Raw genomic sequence first — 21,604 nt, 5'->3', positions numbered from 1 at the left:
GGTCCTCGCTCCTGGCCCATCACCATTGGTCCCGGTTGGTGGCTTGAACCGGGACCAAAGGATGCCCTTTAGTCCCGGTTCATGCCACCAACCGGGACCAATGAGGTGCCTATATATACCCCCTCGCGTAAGAGTAGAGCACACTGCTCTGTTTTTTCTGGCCACCGAGGGGGAGAGGGCTTGGTGGTGCTCTAGCTCACCTCCTATGCACACAAGGTGTTCGATGGAATGCCCGAGCCACACTACTTAAGCTTTCTCCTCTCGAAGCTCGACCTCCAAGCTCCATTTTCCTCAATATTTGTCTAGGTTTAGCGGTCCGTCACGCCTCGTCCCCGTCTTCACCGCCGTTGATCACCCGTGCCGATCTCATCGCCGACACCACCATGGTGAGCCTCTTGTTCTTATCTTCTTTTTGAAAGGAAAAATATTCTTACTTGTATGTTTAGATAGATACTTGTATTATTTTCTTACTTTTATTATTGCATCTTATATAGTGCGATGATTTTGGTATCCGCCCCCATCGGCCCTTGTCCTGTCTATGATTCGGATGTGGTATATATTATCTTTTCATAACTATTGGTTCATTTATTGTTTATGAAAATTATGCCGACCAACGTGACATAGATTTTATTTATCTAGGAGGTTGTTGAACCGGAAATTCCAACCGACCCTATTGTCGAGAGGTTAAATTTAGTTGAAGAAGAAAACAATTTCTTGAAGGAAAAAATAAGAAAAATTAAGGAAGAGAAGATGATATTGGAGTTGCATGTTGCGGATGTCATCGATGATCACAAGATCAAGATGGATGCAATGCGCTTGAAGATTAGAAAGATTAAAAAATATGCCATTCATACCGAGGCTTGGTATCATTATGCCGTTGGATCAGTTGTTACCTTGGTTGCGATTATGATTGCATTTGTTTTCGCATTGAAATGTTTTACATAGTTCCAGTGTATGATTTAATTAATTTAGATGCTCTGCAGAGCTTTATGTTGTTCTGTAATGATTTTCACTTGAAGATGAGAACTATGTATGTACTTTGGTTTTAATGTGATGATGAACTTATATTAATTTGGTCACTTAATTATCTATTCATGATGTTCTGTAATGATTTTTGACACACTTAATTATATATAATGCACGCAGATGAACCGGCAATGGATGTACGGTAACAGACACACCTCCGAGTACATTAAGGGCGTGCACGATTTTCTCGAAGTGGCCGAGGCAAACAAGCAAAATGGTTTTATGTGTTGTCCATGCCCTATATGTGGGAATACGAAGTCTTACTCTGACAGGAAAATCCTTCACACCCACCTGCTTTACAAGGGTTTCATGCCACACTACAATGTTTGGACGAGGCACGGAGAAATAGGGGTTATGATGGAAGACGGCAAAGAAGAAGAGTACGATGACAACTATGTGCCCCCTGAATACGGTGATGCTACTGAACATCAAGAGGAACCAGACGATGTGCACGATGATGCTGCAACGGGCGAAGCTGCTGAAGATCAAGAGGAACCAGACCATGTGCCCGATGATGATGATCTCCGCCGGGTCATTATCGATGCAAGGACGCAATGCGAAAGTCAAAAGGAGAAGCTGAAGTTCGATCGCATGTTAGAGGATCACAAAAAAGGGTTGTACCCCAATTGCGAAGATGGCAACACAAAGCTCGGTACCGTACTGGAATTGCTGCAGTGGAAGGCAGAGAGTGCTGTGCCAGACAAAGGATTTGAGAAGCTACTGAAAATATTGAAGAAGAAGCTTCCAAAGGATAACGAATTGCCCGACAGTACATACGCAACAAAGAAGGTCGTTGCCCTCTAGGATTGGAGGTGCAGAAGATACATGCATGCCCTAATGACTGCATCCTCTACCGCGGTGCGTACAAGGATCTGAACGCATGCCCGGTATGCGGTGCATTACGGTATAAGATCAGACGAGATGACCCTGGTGATGTTGACGACGAGCCCCCCAGGAAGAGAGTTCCTGCGAAGGTGATGTGGTATGCTCCTATAATACCACGGTTGAAACGTCTGTTCAGAAACGGAGAGCATGCCAAGTTAATGCGATGGCACAGTGAGGACCGTAAGAAAGACGGGAAGTTGAGAGCACCCGCTGACGGGTCGCAGTGGAGAAAAATCGAGAGAAAGTACTGGGATGAGTTTGCAAGTGACCCAAGGAACGTATGGTTTGCTTTAAGCGCGGATGGCATTAATCCTTTCGGGGAGCAGAGTAGCAATCACAGCACCTGGCCCGTGACTCTATGTATGTATAACCTTCCTCCTTGGATGTGCATGAAGCGGAAGTTCATTATGATGCCAGTTCTCATCCAAGGCCCTAAGCAACCCGACAATGACATTGATGTGTACCTAAGGCCATTAGTTGAAGAACTTTTATAGTTGTGGAATGGAAATGGTGTACGTATGTGGGATGAGCACAAACAGGAGGAATTTGACCTAAAGGCATTGCTATTCGTGACCATCAACGATTGGCCCGCTCTCAGTAACCTTTCAGGACAAACAAACAAGGGATACCACGCATGCACGCAGTGTTTACTTGACACCGAAAGTATATACTTGGGAAGCTGCAGGAAGAATGTGTACCTGGGCCATCGTCGATTTCTTCCGACCAACCATCAATGTCGAAAGAAAGGCAAGCATTTCAAAGGCGAGGTAGATCACCGGAAGAAGCCCGCCATGCATACCGGTGATCACATACTTGCTATGGTCAATGATTTACACGTAATCTTTGGAAAGGGTCCCGGCGGACTAGCTGTTCCGAGTGACACTGGGGGACACGCACCCATGTGGAAGAAGAAATCTATATTTTGGGACCTACCCTACTGGAAAGACCTAGAGGTCCGCTCTTCGATCGACGTGATGCACGTGACGAAGAACCTTTGCGTGAACCTGCTAGGTTTCTTGGGCGTGTATGGGAAGACAAAAGATACACCTGAGGCACGGGAGGACCAGCAACGTTTGCACGAAAATGACGCCATGCCTCTGAAGCAGTATGAAGGTCCTGCCAGCTATGCTCTTACCAAAGAAGAGAAGGAAATATTCTTTGAATGCCTGCTTAGTATGAAGGCCCCGACTGGCTTCTCGTCGAATATAAAGGGAATAATAAATATGGCAGAGAAAAAGTTTCAGAACCTAAAATCTCATGACTGCCATGTGATTATGACGCAACTTCTTCCGGTTGCATTGAGGGGGCTTCTACCGGAAAATGTCCGATTAGCCATTGTGAAGCTATGTGCATTCCTCAATGCAATCTCTCAGAAGGTGATCGATCCAGAAATCGTACCAAGGCTAAGGAGTGATGTGGCGCAATGTCTTGTCAGTTTCGAGCTGGTGTTCCCACCATCCTTCTTCAATATCATGACGCACGTCCTAGTTCATCGAGTCGACGATATTGTCATTCTGGGGCCCGTATTTCTACACAATATGTTTCCCTTTGAGAGGTTCATGGGAGTCCTAAAGAAATATGTATGTAACCGCGCTAGGCCAGAAGGAAGCATCTCCATGGGCCATCAAACAGAGGATGTCATCGGGTTTTGTGTTGACTTCATTCCTGGCCTTAAGAAGATAGGTCTCCCTAAATTGCGGTATGAGGGGAGACTGACTGGAAAAGGCACGCTTGGAAGGGACTCAATAATATGCAGGGACGGATATTCTTGGTCTCAAGCACACTGCACAGTTCTACATAACTCTACCTTGGTGACCCCTTATGTCAATGAACACAAGAACAGTCTGCGCTCCAAACACCCGGAGCAGTGCGACGACTGGATTACATGTGAACACATCAGGACTTTCAGCAGTTGGTTGGAAACACGTCTCAGAGGTGACAACACTGTTTGTGATGAGCTGTACTTGTTGTCCAGGGGACCATCTTCGACTGTTACGATTTGGAAAGGATACGAGATAAATGGGAATACATTTTACATGATTGACCAAGATCAAAAGAGCAGCAACCAAAATAGCGGTGTCCGCTTTGATGCAACCACCGAGAGGGGAAAGGACACATATTATGGTTACATAGTGGACATATGGGAACTTGACTACGGACATGATTTTAAGGTCCCTTTGTTTAAGTGCAAATGGGTCAATCTGTCATGAGGCGGGGTACAGGTAGACCCATAGTACGGAATGACAACAGTGGATCTGAAAAATCTTGGGTACACTGACGAACCGTTCGTCCTAGCCAATGATGTGGCACAGGTTATCTATGTGAAGGACATGTCTACCAGACCGAGAAAAAGAAAAGATAAGGAAGCGAATACATCATACGATGAGCCAAAGCGCGACATAGTTCTTTCAGGAAAAAGGGACATTGTGGGAGTGGAGGGCAAGATAGACATGTCTGAAGATTATGAAAAGTTTCATGTAATTCCTCCCTTCAAAGTCAAGGCTGACCCCAGCATCCTGATAAACGACGAAGATTATCCATGGTTACGGTGCAATAAGCAAGTGACACAAGTGAAGAAAAAGTGAAGACTTTCTCCCGCAACTATTATGATGATACCATGCCAACTTTGTAACAGACAAGTATGATACCATTGTCCGTTTTGTACATGCACATGCTATGTGGGTGAAATTATGATACCATGCCAACTTTCAACTTTTTCAAAGTTCATTTGGAATGCTTTAATGTCTTATGGTTCGTCCCTCGTAATACCATTAATCCCGGTTCGCTCCTTGTCAACTATGTTCTCACCAAGAACACTCTCAAGAGGGCAGCCACGTGGGCCATTGGTCCCGGTTCGTCTGGACCTTTTGGTCCCGGTTCCACGCACGAACTGGGCCCAATGCGCCTCACCCCTGGCCCATGACCATTAGTCCCGGTTTGTGCCACAAACCAGGACTAAAGGGTTGGTCCTCGTTGCGCTCAGAGTTTAGTCCCACCTTGCTAGCCGAAGGGCGCTCACACCGGTTTATAAGCCCGTCCCTCTCTGCCTTGTTGAGCTCCTCTCAAAGTGAAAATAGATGCCCCTATACAGGGAATTTGACCTAAATTCATAGTGAATTTCTCTGAAATTCATAGAAATTTATTATGAATTTAGGTTGAATTTTATCTATCCAAGACATCCAAGACAATGATCATGTATATAGGCATCACGTCTAAGATTAGTAGACCGACTCCTGCCTGCATATACTACTATTACTCCACACATCAACCGCTATCCAGCATGCATCTAGTGTATCAAGTTCATGGAGAAACGTAGTGATGCAATAAGAACGATGACATGATGTAGACAAGATGCATTCATGTAGGAATAGACCCCATTTTTTATCCTTAATAGCAACGATACAAGCGTGCCTTACTGCCCTTCTATCATTGGGAAAGGACACAACAAGATCGAACACATCACAAAGCACCTCTTCCCATTGGAAGATAAATAGATCAGGTTGGCCAAACAAAACCCAAATATCAAAGAAGGAATACGAGGCTATAATGATCAAGTGTGGATATGAAGGAAAAATAAATCTGATTATAAAATCACAATTCATTGGATCCCAATAAACACACTACATAAAGTCATTATATCAAATAGATCTCCAAGAGAACTTCGTACTGAAGAACAAAGAGAGAAGAAGCCTTCTAGCTACTGCCTACGGACCCGTAGGTCTGAGGTGAACTACTCACGCATCATTGGAGGAGCACCAACGAGGATGATGAACCCCTCCGTGATCGTGTTCCCCTCTGGCTGGGTGCCAGAAAAGGCCTCCATATTGGATCTCGTGGCTCTGGAACTTGCGGCGGCTGAAACAATATTTCATTGACTCCCTTAGGGTTTCTGGAATATTTGGGTATTTATAGAGCTGATAGCCAATGCAGGAGACCCCCGTGGGCCCCATAATCCACCTGGGCGCGCCTGGGCTCCTCGGCAAGCCCATGTGTCTTGTGGTCCCCATGAGCCTCCGCCTGGTTGCTTCCTTGGCCCATACGCTTTCTTATGGTCCATAAAAAATCACCAAAAAGTTTCATGGCATTTGGACTCTATTTGATAAGGATTTTCTAAAAAGGGAAAAAACAAGCAAAAGCAGCAACTGGCACTGGGCACTATATCAACAGGTTAGTCCCCAAAAAGATATAAAGTTGCTATAAAATGATTGTAAAACATCCAAGATTGATCATATAACAACATGGAAGAAGCAAAAATTATAGATACATTGGAGACGTATCAGCATCCCCAAGCTTATTTACTACTCGTCCTCGAGTAGGTAAATGATAAAAACAAAAAATTTGATGTGGAATTCTGCCTATCATGTTCATCACATATTATTTTCTTTGTAGCATGGACATTTGGACTTTTATATGATTCAAAGCAATAGTCAAGTTTTTACATGAAGATTTCAATACTCAAACATATCAACAAGCAACCATGTCAGTCAAAATATCAACTCTAAAGAAAGTTAGCCCTAGCCCATTATGCTCAATAATTGATCCATTCATGCAACACATCCAAATGTTAGCTACATACAATGCTCAAGTGTTATAATAGTGTTCCGTAGTTGGTGCTTTATAAGAGAAGATGAGACTCAAATAAAAATACAATTACATAAAGTAAATAGATAGGCCCTTTGCTGAGGGAAGTAGGGATTTGTAGAGGTGCTAGAGCTCAAAGCTTAAATTGAGAGATAAAATTATTTTGGGTGGCATGCTTTTCTCGTCAACGAGAAGGACTAAGAGTTCCCAATACTTTCCATGCTAGATACATCATAGGCGGTTCACAAACATAAATTAAGTTTATTCATTTTTCCACGATACTTTCACATTCCAGGGCTAGCCGTATCTACGGGTACCGTCCATACCAACACTTTCCAAGGAATTTATTTTTTGACAACATAAAGTACATTTATTTTTCATTTCAGGACTGGGCATCCCTATTACCGCCATACTCTCGTGCAATGACAAGTGAGTAAACACTCATCTTGAGAATAACACATCTAGGATAGAAAATATTGGCCACCCCTCGCCGCTTCATGAGTGGTACGGGCACACAAAAGAGAAGTTTATTTTGAAATTAGAGTTGGCACATACAAATTTTCTTAGGATGGCATGGAAATACCGCGTATAGGTAGGTACAGTGGACTCATTTGGCACAACTTGGGTTTTAGGATTTGGATGCACAAGTAGCATTTCTACTTAGTACAAATGAAGGCTAACAAATAGATTGAGAAGCGACCAACCAAGGAATCAAAACCATCATAAAAGAACATTAAACATAACTAGCACCCAATAATGCAACACAAGTAGGATGTAATTTCATTGCATAACTATTGACTTTCGTGCTTGCATAGGGAATCACAAACCTTAACACCAATATTCTTACTAAAGCATAATTACTCACCAACATGTCTCACATATTACTATCATCATATCTCAAAACTATTACAAAGAATCAAGTTTATTTTGTCCAATGATCTTCATGAAAGTTTTTATTATATCCTTCTTGAATATCTATCACTTTGGGACTAGTTTCATATATTGCAATTTCTTTTGACAAGCTCAAACAAATTTAAGTAAAGAGCATGAGCATAAAAAATTTCATCTCTCAAAATAATATAAGTGAAGCATGAGAGAATTTTGTCTAAATTCCAACTAACTCTCAAATAAATCTAAGTGAAGCATGAGAGCATATTTCTTCAAAATAGCAGCACCACCGTGCTCAAAAAGATATAAGTGAAGCACTAGAGCAATTTTGTTGCCCTAAAAAAAATTAAGTGAAGCATGAAGAGCGATTCTAACAAATCATGGCATAGTTTTGGCTCCCTTAAATAGATGTGTCCAGCAAGGATGATTGTGAGAAATTAAAAAGAAAGACAAGCGAAGATTCATATAATACAAGACGCTCCAAGCAAAACTCATGATATGTGATGAATAGAAATAGAGCTCCAAGTAAAATACCGATGGTTGTTAGAAGAAAGAGGTGATGCCTTTCGGGGAATCCGCTTAGTTGCTTGATACTTCTTGAATATTATCTTGGGGTGTCATGGGAATCCGCAAGCTTAGGCTCTTTTCACTCCTTATTCGTTCATCCATTGTGATCTCACCCAAAACTTGAAAACTTCAATCACACAAAACTTAACAAAACCTTCGTGTGATCCGTTAGTATAATAAAGCAAATCACCACTCTAAGTAATGTTGAAAACCAATTCATATTTTATTATTGCATTATACCTACTGTATTCCCACTTTACTATGGCTTATACCCTCCAATACAAACTATAGTTTCATAAAAACAAGCACACAATCAACAAAAACAGAATCTATCAAAGACAACACTCTGTAGCAATATGGAAATTTACCATACTTATGTAACTCTAAAAATTCTGAAAAATTAGGAAAATGTAGGAAATTTATATATCAATCTTGTGTAAAAACTCAGAAATTTATCACGCTCTGGTGATTTATAGGATTTTCTTTACTGGGTGCAAAAGTTTCTGTTTTTCAACAAGATCAAATCAAGTATCAACCAAATCATACCAAAGGCTTTGCTTGGCGTAAACACTAATTTAAATATACAAAGATTTATTGGAAAAAAGCAAGAAAACCAAATACCAAAAGGATACATATTGGGTTGCCTCCCAACAAGAGCCGTCGTTTTACGCCACTAGCTAGGCATAACACATAGATTTAAGTTTTGTCATCTTTGTTGGTTGATCCATAGGTTGCCTTCATGATTGATTCATATGGTGGTTTAATCTTGGTTCTAGGGAAGTGTTCCATCCCCTTTGTTAGTGGAAAATTCAATTTAATATTCCCTTCATTCATATGAATCACGGCACTATAGTTCGGAAAAACGGTCTACCAAGTATAATGGGACAAGACATATTGCAATCAGTATCAAGAACAATAAAATCTAGGGGCACATAGTTCCTATTTGTAAGAACAAGAATATCATTAATTCTTCCAAAAGGCTTTTTAATAGTGGAATCCACCAAGTGCAATTTAAGAGAACATTCTTCAATATTGGTAAGACCAAGCACATCACAAAGAGATTTCGAAATTGTGGAAACACTAGCACCCAAATCACATAAAACATTGCACTCATATTTTTTTATCTTGATTTTAATGGTAGGTTCCCATTCATCATATAATTTTCTAGGAATTGAAATCTCTAATTCTAACTTTTCATCCAAGGATTTTATGACCGCTTCGGAAATATGTTTGGTAAAAGCTTTGTTTTGTTCATAAGCATGAGGTGAATTCAACATAGATTGCAACAAAGAAATACACTCAATCATAGAGCAACTATCTAAATTGAAGTCTTTGCAATCCAAAAGAGTGGGCACATCACTAGTTAAAGTTTTGACCTCTCCAAATCCACTTTTATCAAATTTGTCATTAAGATTTTCACCCTCTGAATCATCGGGACGCCTTCTAACTAAGTTCACTCTTCTTTAGTAACTTTATCATCAATTTTAATATTACTAAACAAGTAATGAATAGAAGAAACACCAATCACTTTAAGATCTTCATCATTGTTATGAAAGCAATTGGTGGAAAATGCTCTTTCTAAAAATTCTCTTTTAGCTCTAAGCATAGCGGTTCTTTTCTTAATTTCATCCATAAAATCATATAAGGTTTTAATTGATTCATTAATATCAACCTTGGGTGGAAAAAAAATTAATCTTGAGATTTTCTACATCGTGAGAAATTCAACCAATGCTTCTACACATATCATTAAGCTTATTCAATTTTTCCTCTATCGTAGTATTGAAAACTCTTTGAGCACTAATAATTTTTTTTAATATTATTCTCAAGATCAGAGGGGTTCATATTATTATTGTAAGAAGAATTACCATAATTATTAGAGTAATTTCCCGAAAAAGGCATGGGATTAAAATGACCTCTATAAGCATTGTTATTAAAATTGTTTCGCGAGACAAATTCACATATACGGGATCACTATTTTGATCAATCAAAGTAAACAAAGGCACATCATTAGGATCAATAGGAGCATGCTTACTAGCAACTAATTTCGCAAGAGTGTCAACTTTTCACTCAAAGTACTAATTTCTTCAACCGAATTAACTTTTTTACTAGTAGGCGCTCTTTCGGTATGCCATTATGAATAATTAGCTATAATATTATCAAGCAATTTGGTAGCATCACCCAAAGTAATCTCCATATAAGTACCACCCTTGGCAAAATCTAAAATATTTCTAGAAACAAAATTCAATCCCGCATAAATTTTTTGTATGATCATCCAAAGATTTAAACCATGAGTTGGGCAATTTTCTTATCATCATTTTCTTCCTTTCCCAAGATTGGGCAACATGCTCACGCTCAAGTTGCTTAAAATTCATAATCTGATTTCTAAGAGAAATAATTTTCGAGGGAGGAAAGTACTTCATGGTAAAAGCATCTTTGCACTTATCCCAATAATCAATACTATTACGTGGCAAACAAGAAAACAAAACTTTAGCACGATCATGCAAAGAAAACAGAAATAATTTCAACTTCACAATATCATTGTCCACATCTTTATTCTTTTGCATATCACACAATTCCATGAAAGTGTTAAGATGGGACGCGGCATCCTCATTAGGAATACCCAAAAATTGCTCTTTCACAACAATATTCAACAAAGCAGCATTGATGTCATAATACTCCGCACTAGTGGCGGGAGGAATCGACGTACTAATAAAATCATTGTTGTTGGTATTGGAAAAATCACACAAATTAGTATTCTCTTGAACCATCGTGACAACGCAAACAAGATTGCAAGCAAAAAAGATAGACCCGATGAGAAAATGACAAACGAAAAAGAGGGCGAATAAAATGGTAAAATTTTGTGAAGTGGGAGATGAAAACGAGAGGCAAATGGAAAATAATGTAAATTGCAAGGAGGTGAGATTTTTTATTAGGAACCTAATAGATGTTGATGATGTCTCCCTGACAACGGCACCAGCAATTCCTTTGACGTGGCTTGAGACTGCGTCGGTATTTCCCCAAAGAGGAAGGGATGATGCATCATAGTTATGGTAAGTATTTCCTCAGTTATGGAACCAAGGTTATTCAACCAGTAAGAGAAACATGTAACACTATGTAAACAGTACCTGCACATAAAGAACAACTACTTGCAACCGACGCATAAGAGGGCTTGTCAATCCCTCCCGGGTAAAAGATTGGTAAATAGGTAGATGGGTAAAAGCAGATAGAACAACAACAAATAAAATTCAGCAAGGTATTTTTGGATTTTTGATAATATAGATCTGAAAATAAAAGATGCAAATAAAGAAAAAGGCAAATAGCAATATAGATCTGAAAGTATATGATAGAAAAATAGACCCCGGGGCAGTAGATTTCACTGAAATAGCACACAGTGGGTAAATAAATTACTGTTGGGCAATTGATAAAAAAGCGAATAATCATGATGATATCCAAGAGAACGATCATGTATATAGACATCACGTCCAAGAGTAGTAGACCGACTCCTATCTGTGTCTACTACTATTGCTCCACACATTGACCGCTATCCAGCATGCATCTAGTGTATTAAGTTCATGGAGAAATGGAGTAATGCAATAAGAACGATGACATCATGTGGACATGATCTATTTATGTAAGAATAGACCCCATCTTTTTATCCTTAATGGCAACGATACATGCGTGCCTTGCTGCCCCTTCTATCACTGGGAAATGACACCGCAAGATCGAACCCATCACAAAGCACCTCTTCCCATTGCAAGATAAATAGATCAAGTTGGCCAAACAAAACTCAAATATCGGAGAAGAAATATGAGGCTATAATAATCAAGTATGGATATTAAGGCAAGAGAAATCCCAACAAACACACCGCACAAAGTCATTACATCTAATAAATCTCCAAGAGAACTTTGTATTGAAGAACAAAGAGAGAAGCCATCTAGCTACTGCCTATGGACCCGTAGGTCTAAGGTGAACTACTCACGCATCATTGGAGGAGCACCGATGAGGATGATGAACCCCTCCATGATTGTGCTCCCCTCCGGCGGGGTGCCGGAAAAGGGCTGTAGATTGGATCTCGTGGCTCTGGAACTTGCGGCGGCTGATTTTTTTTTCGTCGACTCCCTTAGGGTTTCTGAAATGTTTGGGTATTTATAGAGCTGATAGTCCGTGCATGAGACCCCCATGAGCCTCACAACCCACCTGGGTGCGCCCAGGTGTCTTGTGGTCCCCACGGGCCTCCCCTGGCTGCTTCCTGGACCATACGCTTTCTTCTAGTCCAGAAAAAATCACCAAAAAGTTTCGTGACATTTGGACTCTGTTTGATAAGGAGTTTCTGCGAAGAAAAAAAAAAGAAAAAACAGCAACTGGCATTGGGCACTATGTCAATTGTTTAGTCCCCAAAAATGATATGAAGTTGTTATAAAATGATTGTAAAACATCCAAGATTGATCATATAACAGTGTGGAACAAGCAAGAATAGATACGTTGGAGATGTATCAGGTCCCATCAGGAACCAACCTTACTTGTCCAAGAAAATGGGCAGCAGGGCTCCTATGCGTAAAAATGGAAATTCAACTATGGAAAACATTGGTTGCATGGGATGGTTGTGCTGGAATTTAGTCTATTTTGGACCAGCCTAATAACCAGTTTCAGAATTTCTAATAAATCCTAGAGGCCCACTTAGTCCATATATGCAAGGCAAGAGGTGGGATTAAAGTTTTGTGCCATACTGCTCACCTAGTATGAGTTGGACCTCTTATAATGGAAGTTGTTTCTCCACATGTATGAGTATGAGAACAAGAGAGACATTCACGCGCGCTCCTCCTCTGCCGCCTACCTCGACGCATCGCGCCGCGCCGCGGGTTGCGGGAATGAGCCGAGCCATTGTCTAAAATTTTGCCACTACCTGTTCGCTTTGTCCCCCTCTCTTCGTTTCACGTCCCGTCGTTACCTGTTCGCCTCCTTCTCCTGATTTCTTCCTCACGGAAGCCATAGACGCCAATGACCACTTCCCCGATGTCAACAACCTCTTCGGCGACATGGCCGGCGAGACGTCGATCCCAAAGCCAATGCTTCTGCCGCTGCTCCGTACGTCTTCGTGTTTTTCTGTTTAAAATCCTGCTTTTCTTCTTCTAGTATCTGTTCTAGATACGTTATGTTCTAGTTCACATGTGCAAATGCTATTGTCCTTCTCTCTATTAGATTACATGGCTTGTTTTCTTTCCGCTATAATAGTCATGTTCGATCTAGTATTTCTGTTAATAAAATCATATGGCAGATTGATCATATTTCCAACAATTTGTGAGGTGGCGTTAAAGTGGTTCTTGACATAGGCCAATATAAGCGATGTGGGTCGAGAAGGTGACAGATTTCAGACGCAACGGAAACACCAAAAATAATGGCTAAACTCGGGGAAATACACTTGTGTTTCAAAATAGTTAAAAACTTTTTTGACAAAAAACTTGACTAACTTTTGCACTAGTATATAAATTTTCACGAAAAAAACAAAAATTGACTTCACAGCAAAAAAAATAAAATTTATTTGCTATTATAGGTCACTATTCACACTATTTTAGCCCAAAATTTGTCTTTTTTGAAAAGAAGTCAAAGAGAGATTTTGTTTTTGTGGCTTTTTTCTCACGAGTACAACAAAAGGTCAAGTTTATTTCAAAAATATTTTCAGGAATTTTTTACTTTTTGTTGAATTACTACTTTTTTCATATAGGTATGCCCCATAGACCACAAATCCTCTCCCCTAAACTCGTATTTATACTAACAGTCACACCATTGTATTCACAACTCCCTAGGCTGGCAAGCGATTTGGCTCAGAACGCGAGAGGCCGCGTGAGCGTGAGTCAAATCGCACAACACGCGGGCCCCGCTCCCGACTCCTCACGCAGGTCCTTCGTCTTCATCAACAGTCAAAGACCGCCGGTTCACGTCCCTGCTTTTTTATCCTATAAAATTGATCTCCGAGCTCAACATACTACTCAATTTCCGACGTTCCCAGTTCCACGAGATTAGTCGATCGGTCATCCATGGGCGAGGACGATGCGGCGCCGCCCGTATCGGAGCCGCCGGCGAGGGACTGGTCGCTGCTGCCCCTTGACACGCTATCCTCGATCTTCGTCAGGGTCGGCGCCGTCGACGTCCTCATGGGCGCTGGCCTCGTGTGCCGCTCGTGGCTCGAGGCGGCGAAGTTGCCAGACGTGTGGCGAGCCGTGGTCATGGAGAACCACGATGTCGTGTTCCTAAAGGACGAACTTGTCCTGTGCGCAATGGCGAAGGCGGCGGTCGACCGTTCCGACGGACAGCTTCGGGTGTTCGCTGGGAATCAGTTCGTCAACAATGTGCTCCTCAAGTACATCTTGGAAAGGTTCGTCACTTACATCCAGTGTCGCACTCAAATCCTTTAAATCGAGTTCAGCTCCACCTCAGGAAGAATCTCCACTGCATGCATGCTATGCTACTAACTGAGATCCGTTCACCGAGACGGCAATACACTGAAAGAACATCCTGTTTTTCGCAGGTCACCCTCGCTCGCTACCCTTCGGCTCGTATCATGCGTTGAAGTCTTCAGCACACGACTCATCAATGTGATAAGAGATGCACCTTTGCTGGAGCTGCGTTCCCTTGAACTCGACGACACTTTCATCACCGTCGGAGAGCTGACCGCCGTCCTTGAGAGCTGTCCCCTCCTAGAGGTTCTTCGGGTGCACAATTGCTTCGAGGTCTACGACGAGGACGAGCAGGTCCTGCGAGCGAAATTCGCCCGGATCAAGACCATGACGCTCGGGTGTGATGATGAGTTCCGCTACGGTTCCGATTACGAGAGCTACGACTCGCACCACGTTCCTGATTTTGAAGATGAGAGGACCGACTGGTCCTTATGATCGGTAGAGTACCTTTCATCAGATCGGCATCCTTCATGCTTGTGAAGGGGTTTTGCAAATGTAATTGCCGATTAATTATCTTGTAATTACCCCCTTTCCGGATGCATTTAACTATCTTTGCCTCTAGTGTTTTATCGGAAAGAGTTATCATTTAAAATGGGGAAACACTTTCAATCAGTAGTCTGATTAGAAGCATTTCATAGACTGATCCACTGTCGTCGATTGCAGTCCAATCCTACGTCTCCGGTCGCTACCTATATTCGCAATAAAGTAAAAGGAAATGCCGCAGGTCATTGTTACCAAAATTAGAAAATACTCCATCCATTTCAAAAATAATTGAAGTTCTATGTTTCTTGGCGGCGGATTAGATGTTGACGTTGCAGATTCGGGGTGGGCACCGTCGGCGCAGAGCGTCTGGTCAGTGGAGCATCGCTTGGTTTGGTTGAGGGTTCGCAGATTATGCCGGCGCCGTGGGGTTGTGGCGCGTTGGCTCAGAGGCAACTTAAATGGTTATGCAATGGTGACGATTAGGCTGGGTTCATCAAAAAAATACTACATGCCGACTGTACGGCTACTTCGCTAGTACTTCTAGTTGGTTCCTGAAAAAAAAAGCCTCAATTCCTGAGCGGCCGCACCAAAAACACGAGTTTCTATTGAATTTCCTTATTATTGATCAATGACAACCGTCATCATATCATATTATCAATACCACCATCACGTTTGAGTTCTTTATATGAACATACAAATACGGCTCGTTTTACTTCTGTCTGATCTTTCTAGAGGAATTTTAGGCACTTCTTCTTTGGATACAGCAACAATAACATCAGCAATACGAGTCAGTGATTACCAGCTCCCAAGATTCGAATACATATCAATTCGATAGCCTCACTCCGTTGTTATCCGCTACATTCAAAAGGGTCTTCTCCTTTTCGAGATGTAGATAGCCCGTTATCTGGATTATGGTTACTTTTTTACAGGCTAAAATGCACAGGGCTGAGTTGCACACTCTCATTTGCTATGATCTAAATGGCAGTTTTGTTTGTGAATTTGCCATGTGAAATCTCACACAATTCTTATCGAGTCAGTTACATTAGCGATGCTAGAATATGGCGCAAGCGGTCACTTTAGTGCTACACGACTCGGGCACCCAGGCCTGGTGGATCCTATTTGACGCGCGTGTGTGTCTAGGAACTACGGCTTAGCTGAAGCGAGTCGCCATATGTGCCGGCCCACATGCGGATTTCCTGTGCAGTTTTCCTTCGCTGTTGTTTCCTTCTGTTTCCTGTCGGGTTTTTTAATGGGCTTTGCTTCGGTTTTTCACTGTTTTGTTCTGCTTTTAATTTGTTTTCTTTTTTCCTTTTATGTTTCTTTTATTATTATCTGTTTTCTTCTCTTTATTGCGTATTATATAAAAAAATAAGTGTGCATTACAAAATGCGCATCATATTAAGAAAAATGTTCATCATATTTTATGAAATAGCTCACCTTTGAATTTATAAAAATGTTCATTGTGTATTAAAAAATGTTCATCATATATTATGAAAATTTCAATGCATTTTTTAGTAAATATTCTATGCATATTCGAAAAAAATTCAACGCGTGTATTCATATTTTTTCAAGAAAGTCCATCATATACTAAAAAAGATCATTGTGTATATTTAAAATGTTAAAAAAAATCAATGAACATTGCAAATGTTCAATGTATATTTTTCAAAATTTTCAAACGATTCGATCCTTAAAATAGAAGTGACGATCCAATCAATTAAGACAATCTACAAAAATAACTGGCCAAGTCGATCAATACAACTAATTGTTCAAATTAGTTTCATTCTCAGGATTAGATAAAAAGTAGTTATGCTGTATTACAGGGCAGCTATTGTAGATGCTCTAGTATAGTAGCAGATCCAGGGGTTGAAGTTCTTCTGACAGACTTTTAATGGAAACAACATTTCGAATTCCCTATACAATAAAATAACACAGTCTACAAAATTAATTAGCCAAGTCGTATGCTTTAAAGCAAGACAATCAACCCAAGTAATTGTTCAAGGTAGTTTCATTCTCAAGGACTAGACGAAAAATATTTTACACAAAAATTTATATGAAGTTGGACTCCGGCTTCTGAAATAGTTGCATTTCCTTCAGATTCAAAACTCAAGGTCCAGGCTGATTTACCTGGATAGCTCTGAGAAAAGAATCAATCTGCTTCATTTTCTTCGCCTCTTTGGTCCCTATAACATCAAATTTGTCCTTCAGTTTCAATATTCAACTTTTAAAGAATTAGGCCAATGTGATAATCCGACTTGCACTCAGCTGCCACCACGCCATGGCATGCAAGCCAGAGACACACTAGGACACGGACACACGTCTAGTTCAACTCGGACATATGAAGTGCAAACACTATATTGTTGGAAGTACGTACCTTATTAGGTTTGGATTATTTCCAACAAGGTTGACACACGTCTAGTTCAACTCGGACATGAACTGCAACGCTATTGACACGTACTACCTTGTTGGAAGTACTACCTACTACGTGATTAGGTTTGGATTATTTCCAACAAGGTTGGCACGCGAGAAGCAAGCCCTTCGTCTTCAACAGTCAAAGACCGACGGTTTACGTCCCCGCCTCGCCTCTGTAAAATTGATCTCTGAAACTTACCTGACGCTATGATTTTTATGAGTTTACAACGTCCCCAGTCCCGGTCCCAGAGAATCGATCGATCGTCGATGGTCGACGTGGCGCCTCCCCTGTCGGAGCCGCCGGCCAGGGACTGGTCGTGCTGCCCCTCGACGCCATCGCCTTGATCTTCGTCAGGCTCGGTGCCGTCGAGGTCCCCATGGGCGCCGGCCTTGTGTGCCACTCGTGGCTCGAGGCGGCCAAGTTGCCAGATGTGTGGCGAGCCGTGGACATGCAGAACCACGAGGTCTTGTTCGAGGAGAACGAATTTGTCCTCTGCGCAATGGCGAAAGCGGCTGTGGACCGTTCCGACGGACAGCTCCGGGTGTTCGCCGGGATGTCCTTCGTCACCGATGAGCTCCTACAGTATATCTTCGAAAGGTGTTTTTCTATTCTCAGTCCAAAATTTGTCAATCGCATTCGTTCCGGTTGGATCATCTTCATGAGAAAGATCGTACTACGTACTGTCTGCAGGTCGCCCTCACTGACTACCCTTCGGCTTACATGGTGCGACGTCTTCCGGACACGACCCATCAATGTGAAAGGAGAGTCACCTCTGCTGGAGATGCGTTCCCTTGAACTCGACGGCGCTTACATGAACGCGGGAGAACTGACCGACGTCCTTGAGATATGCCCGCTCCTCGAGGTTCTTCGGTTGAACGACTGTTTCCAGATCGACGACGATGGCGAGCGTGCGCTGCGAGAGAAATTCGCCAGGATCAAGGACGTGACGATCGAGTGGCGTGATGAATCCGTGTACACTTCCGATTACGGGAACGACGACTGCGACAGCGTTCCTGATTTTGAAGATGAGTGCAACGATTACGGAAACTACTACTGCTGCTGCGACTGGGTGGTGGCCCAAGGTGTGGCCTTGGTGCCCCAGCCCATGTGTGTGTGTAATATAATCAGACCCGGCTAGGTCTCATCTTTTGTTTTTCGTGGGGTTAGGTCTCATCTCTTGCAAGACAGACGTCAACCTCGCCTAACTTAAAGGCGAGTGATGCATGGGAGCCGGTGCCCCGGCCGAAATTTCGGCCGATCCCACCACGAACGTACGATTAGCTTCTTATTAACCGCACGATACTTTTCTAAACTGCTTCGCTGGTTAAAGAAAAAAAAAGCCATGACGTCTATTCACCCCGAGCAGCCCCGTGATCCCACAGCTCGCCGGCCGCCCACGTCGGCTCCGGCCGCCACCCTCGTTGCCGCCGGCCGCCGCCCTCGCATAACCTCCTCAGCCGCGTTCGAGAAAAAATGCTTCATGGAGTTTGTCGCACGAATCCTCGCCGGTTCCAGCACGAAAAACCTCTTCTGCAACCTTCAAAGCTAACGCGGCGTCGCCGTCCTCATCCCCGGGCAGCCGCTCGTCGTCGCAGCAGCCGCCCATCGTCGCAGTACAGTGCTTATTTGCTTGTATGAACTTGTGTAGCCGGTTGTATCTTTTTTCATCCACCATTGTAGCATCTTCGTTGCTCGTCCTTCCACCTTGTACCAGTACCGCTGCCGGTTGTAGCATTTCGCAATATGTTTGTAGCAAAGCATGACACTGATTGTAGCCAAAATCAGAACATCGTTGTGCGATGCAGCAAATCACAACGGCGGTTGTAGCTAGACAGGACGCAGGTGCTAGCAATTTTTAATGCCGGTTGTAGCATATAGCACAAAATCCGCGACACTCGTCCTCGCCAAATGTTGCTTGGAGCCGCGCTGCCCGTCCTCGCCGCCCGCAGTCACCACGCTCACCAGCCTCGGCTGTAACAAAAAACGAAGCCAGATGTCACAAGAAACGAAGTCGGTTGTAGCAAAAGGCAAGTCGCCGTGCAAGGTCACCATGCTCGCCATCTCGATTTGTAGCAAAAAATGAAGCCGGTTGTAGCAAAAAATTATTGGAAATATGAGCAATTTATTGAATGATTTTATTAACAGAAATACTAGATAAAGCATGACTAAAATAGCAAATATAAAGCAAGTCATGCAATATGACAGAGAGAAGGAAACATCGTCTGCATATATGAACTTGAGCTAAACACATCTAGAACAGACACTAGATGAAGTTGCTTATACGACATAGAACCTAACATACGTAGGGCAGAAACTAGAGCCAAGAACTGAAGTAGGACTTCTAACAGAAAGGAGAAGAACACGTACGGCACAGCAGTAGTAGAAGCGCTGGACTTGGGGTCGGTGTCCTCGCCTGCCATGTCGTCGAGGAGGTCATGGACGTCGGGGAAGAAGTCGTCGTTGGGGAAGTAGTCGTCGGCGACCGGATCATCCGTGATGAAGCAGCCAGTAGTCGCGCTGAGCGCTGCCCAAAAACCTTATCACCCTTCTCCCGTACAGGACTCAAAAGGTGCGGTTTCGGAGGCCTACTGTCCCGACTCGCGGTGCACGCCGCAAGCCGGGATGAGGAAGACAGAAGCAGCGCGGAGATTGGAACTGTGTGGCGAGAGGAAGAGGACCTTCTGATGTGTCTCTCTGGAGAGGAGCGACCTCTCTTATATAGGCACAGGAGAGGGACGCGAACAGGCTGCGACGGGAGGTGAAGCAACGGAGGGAGACGAAGTGAATAGGCAACACGCGAAGAGGTGCGCCGTTCGTATTCATTATCCACTACCGCAAAAACTTTTCAGCTCCAAAGTGACCTTTCGTATACCCGTAGTGCGTGACAAAAATTAGACATCGGCTCGGCTCATTCCTGCAATCCGCGTCGCGTCGCGTCGTGACGAGGCGGGCGGCGGAGGAGGAGCGCGCGTGGATGTCCCTCTTGTTCTCATGCTCATACAAGTGGGGAAGGAGCCTGCCTTATAAAAAGGTCCAACCCCCTCTAAACTAGCAATGTGGGACTAAAATTTTAGTAGTATCCCTTGCCTTGCACAAATGGGCTAAGTGGGCCTCTAGAATTTATTAAGAATTTCTGAAATAGTTATTGGGCTGCCCAAATAGACTAAATTCCAGCAATCCCCCACCAGATCCCAGAGGCACACAGAAATTTGCCTTTGGTTCCAAAACACTGTTTTATATACCGGTACTGCAGTGGAGACTGTTAAGTTGAACTTCCACCTAGAACTCTATGCTACACTAGTAAGCAACTTGAACAGTGGACTGGGCCTTGAACTGCAAGTTTTCTGCGAATCTAGCTTCACATAAAGCCTTGTCCGATACGTGGCTACCGTGGGTCTTCCCCGCGGGTGGAGCTTATGCGTCATACTCAGAGACCTTTCATGAGTTTACTAGAGAGAACCCTACTCTCATAGATTGCGACGTTTAACAATCAGAGTCATATAGGTGCGTTCTTCAAAAGATGTTCTGCAGGACAACATCTTTGCTTCAAAGAGCCACTTAGAACACATTAAGATATACATCAACCTGCCATGCAGATTAGAAGAGTATTGCATCTTCATGGAGTGGTATTTTAACAGTAAGGGTACTCTCCTCCCAGTTGACCAACAGCTTGTCTTCCACATCTAATTCACGGGATCTCCGATCACAAAGAATAGGTTACCACTGTGAACAACTCATATTGCGGGTCTCATACCCATCTCCCTCGATGCATTATCTATCACATTACGTGATAGACCCTTAGTAAAAGGATCTACCGGATTTTTAGACGTTTGGATATAATCCAATGCAATAACTCCGGAGTTTCTCATTTTCCTGACAAATTTTAACCTTCTCTGAACGTGTCTTGATGACTTCATATTATCCTTTGAGCTGTTCACTTTCGTGATCATAGTTTGATTGTTGCAGTTCATAAGGATACCCGTTACTGGTTTCTCAACTACCGACAAGTCATTCAAGAGCCGGCGAAGCCAATCTGCTTCGACCGTAGCTGTATCTAGTGCTGTGAGTTCTGCTTCCATTGTTGACCTCGTTAAGATGGTCTGCTTGCAAGACTTCCAAGAAACAGCGCCACCTCCATGAGTGAATACATAACCGCTCGTGGCCTTTATCTCATCAGCATCTGAGATCCAGTTTGAGTCACTATACCCTTCAAGCACCTTTGGATGCCCAGTGTAGTGAATTCCATAATTTGCAGTGCCTTTCAAATAACGCAAAACTCTCTCTAGAGCTTTCCAATGCACATCTCCTG

The 21,604-nt window shown here is 42.8% G+C and overlaps 1 protein-coding gene and 1 pseudogene across 1 annotated transcript; both read left to right on the top strand.

Annotated features, from left to right (window-relative positions):
- The first annotated feature begins 12,983 nt into the window (after positions 1–12,983).
- Positions 12,984–14,837, top strand: LOC123115192 (putative F-box/LRR-repeat protein 9). Its single transcript, XM_044536421.1, has 3 exons — positions 12,984–13,032; positions 13,969–14,320; positions 14,474–14,837. The coding sequence occupies exons 1-3, from the start codon at positions 12,984–12,986 to the stop codon at positions 14,835–14,837; spliced, it is 765 nt and encodes a 254-aa protein (XP_044392356.1).
- Positions 14,838–17,561: 2,724 nt separating this feature from the next.
- Positions 17,562–18,500, top strand: LOC123115190 (F-box protein SKIP19-like; annotated as a pseudogene).
- The last annotated feature ends 3,104 nt before the right edge of the window (positions 18,501–21,604 follow it).

The sequence above is a fragment of the Triticum aestivum genome, chromosome 5B (assembly GCF_018294505.1).
Source record: "Triticum aestivum cultivar Chinese Spring chromosome 5B, IWGSC CS RefSeq v2.1, whole genome shotgun sequence".
NCBI classification, from domain to species: Eukaryota; Viridiplantae; Streptophyta; class Magnoliopsida; order Poales; family Poaceae; genus Triticum; species Triticum aestivum.
The sequence above is the reverse complement of the archived record's forward strand: the minus strand, read 5'-3'. Positions and strand labels throughout refer to the sequence as shown.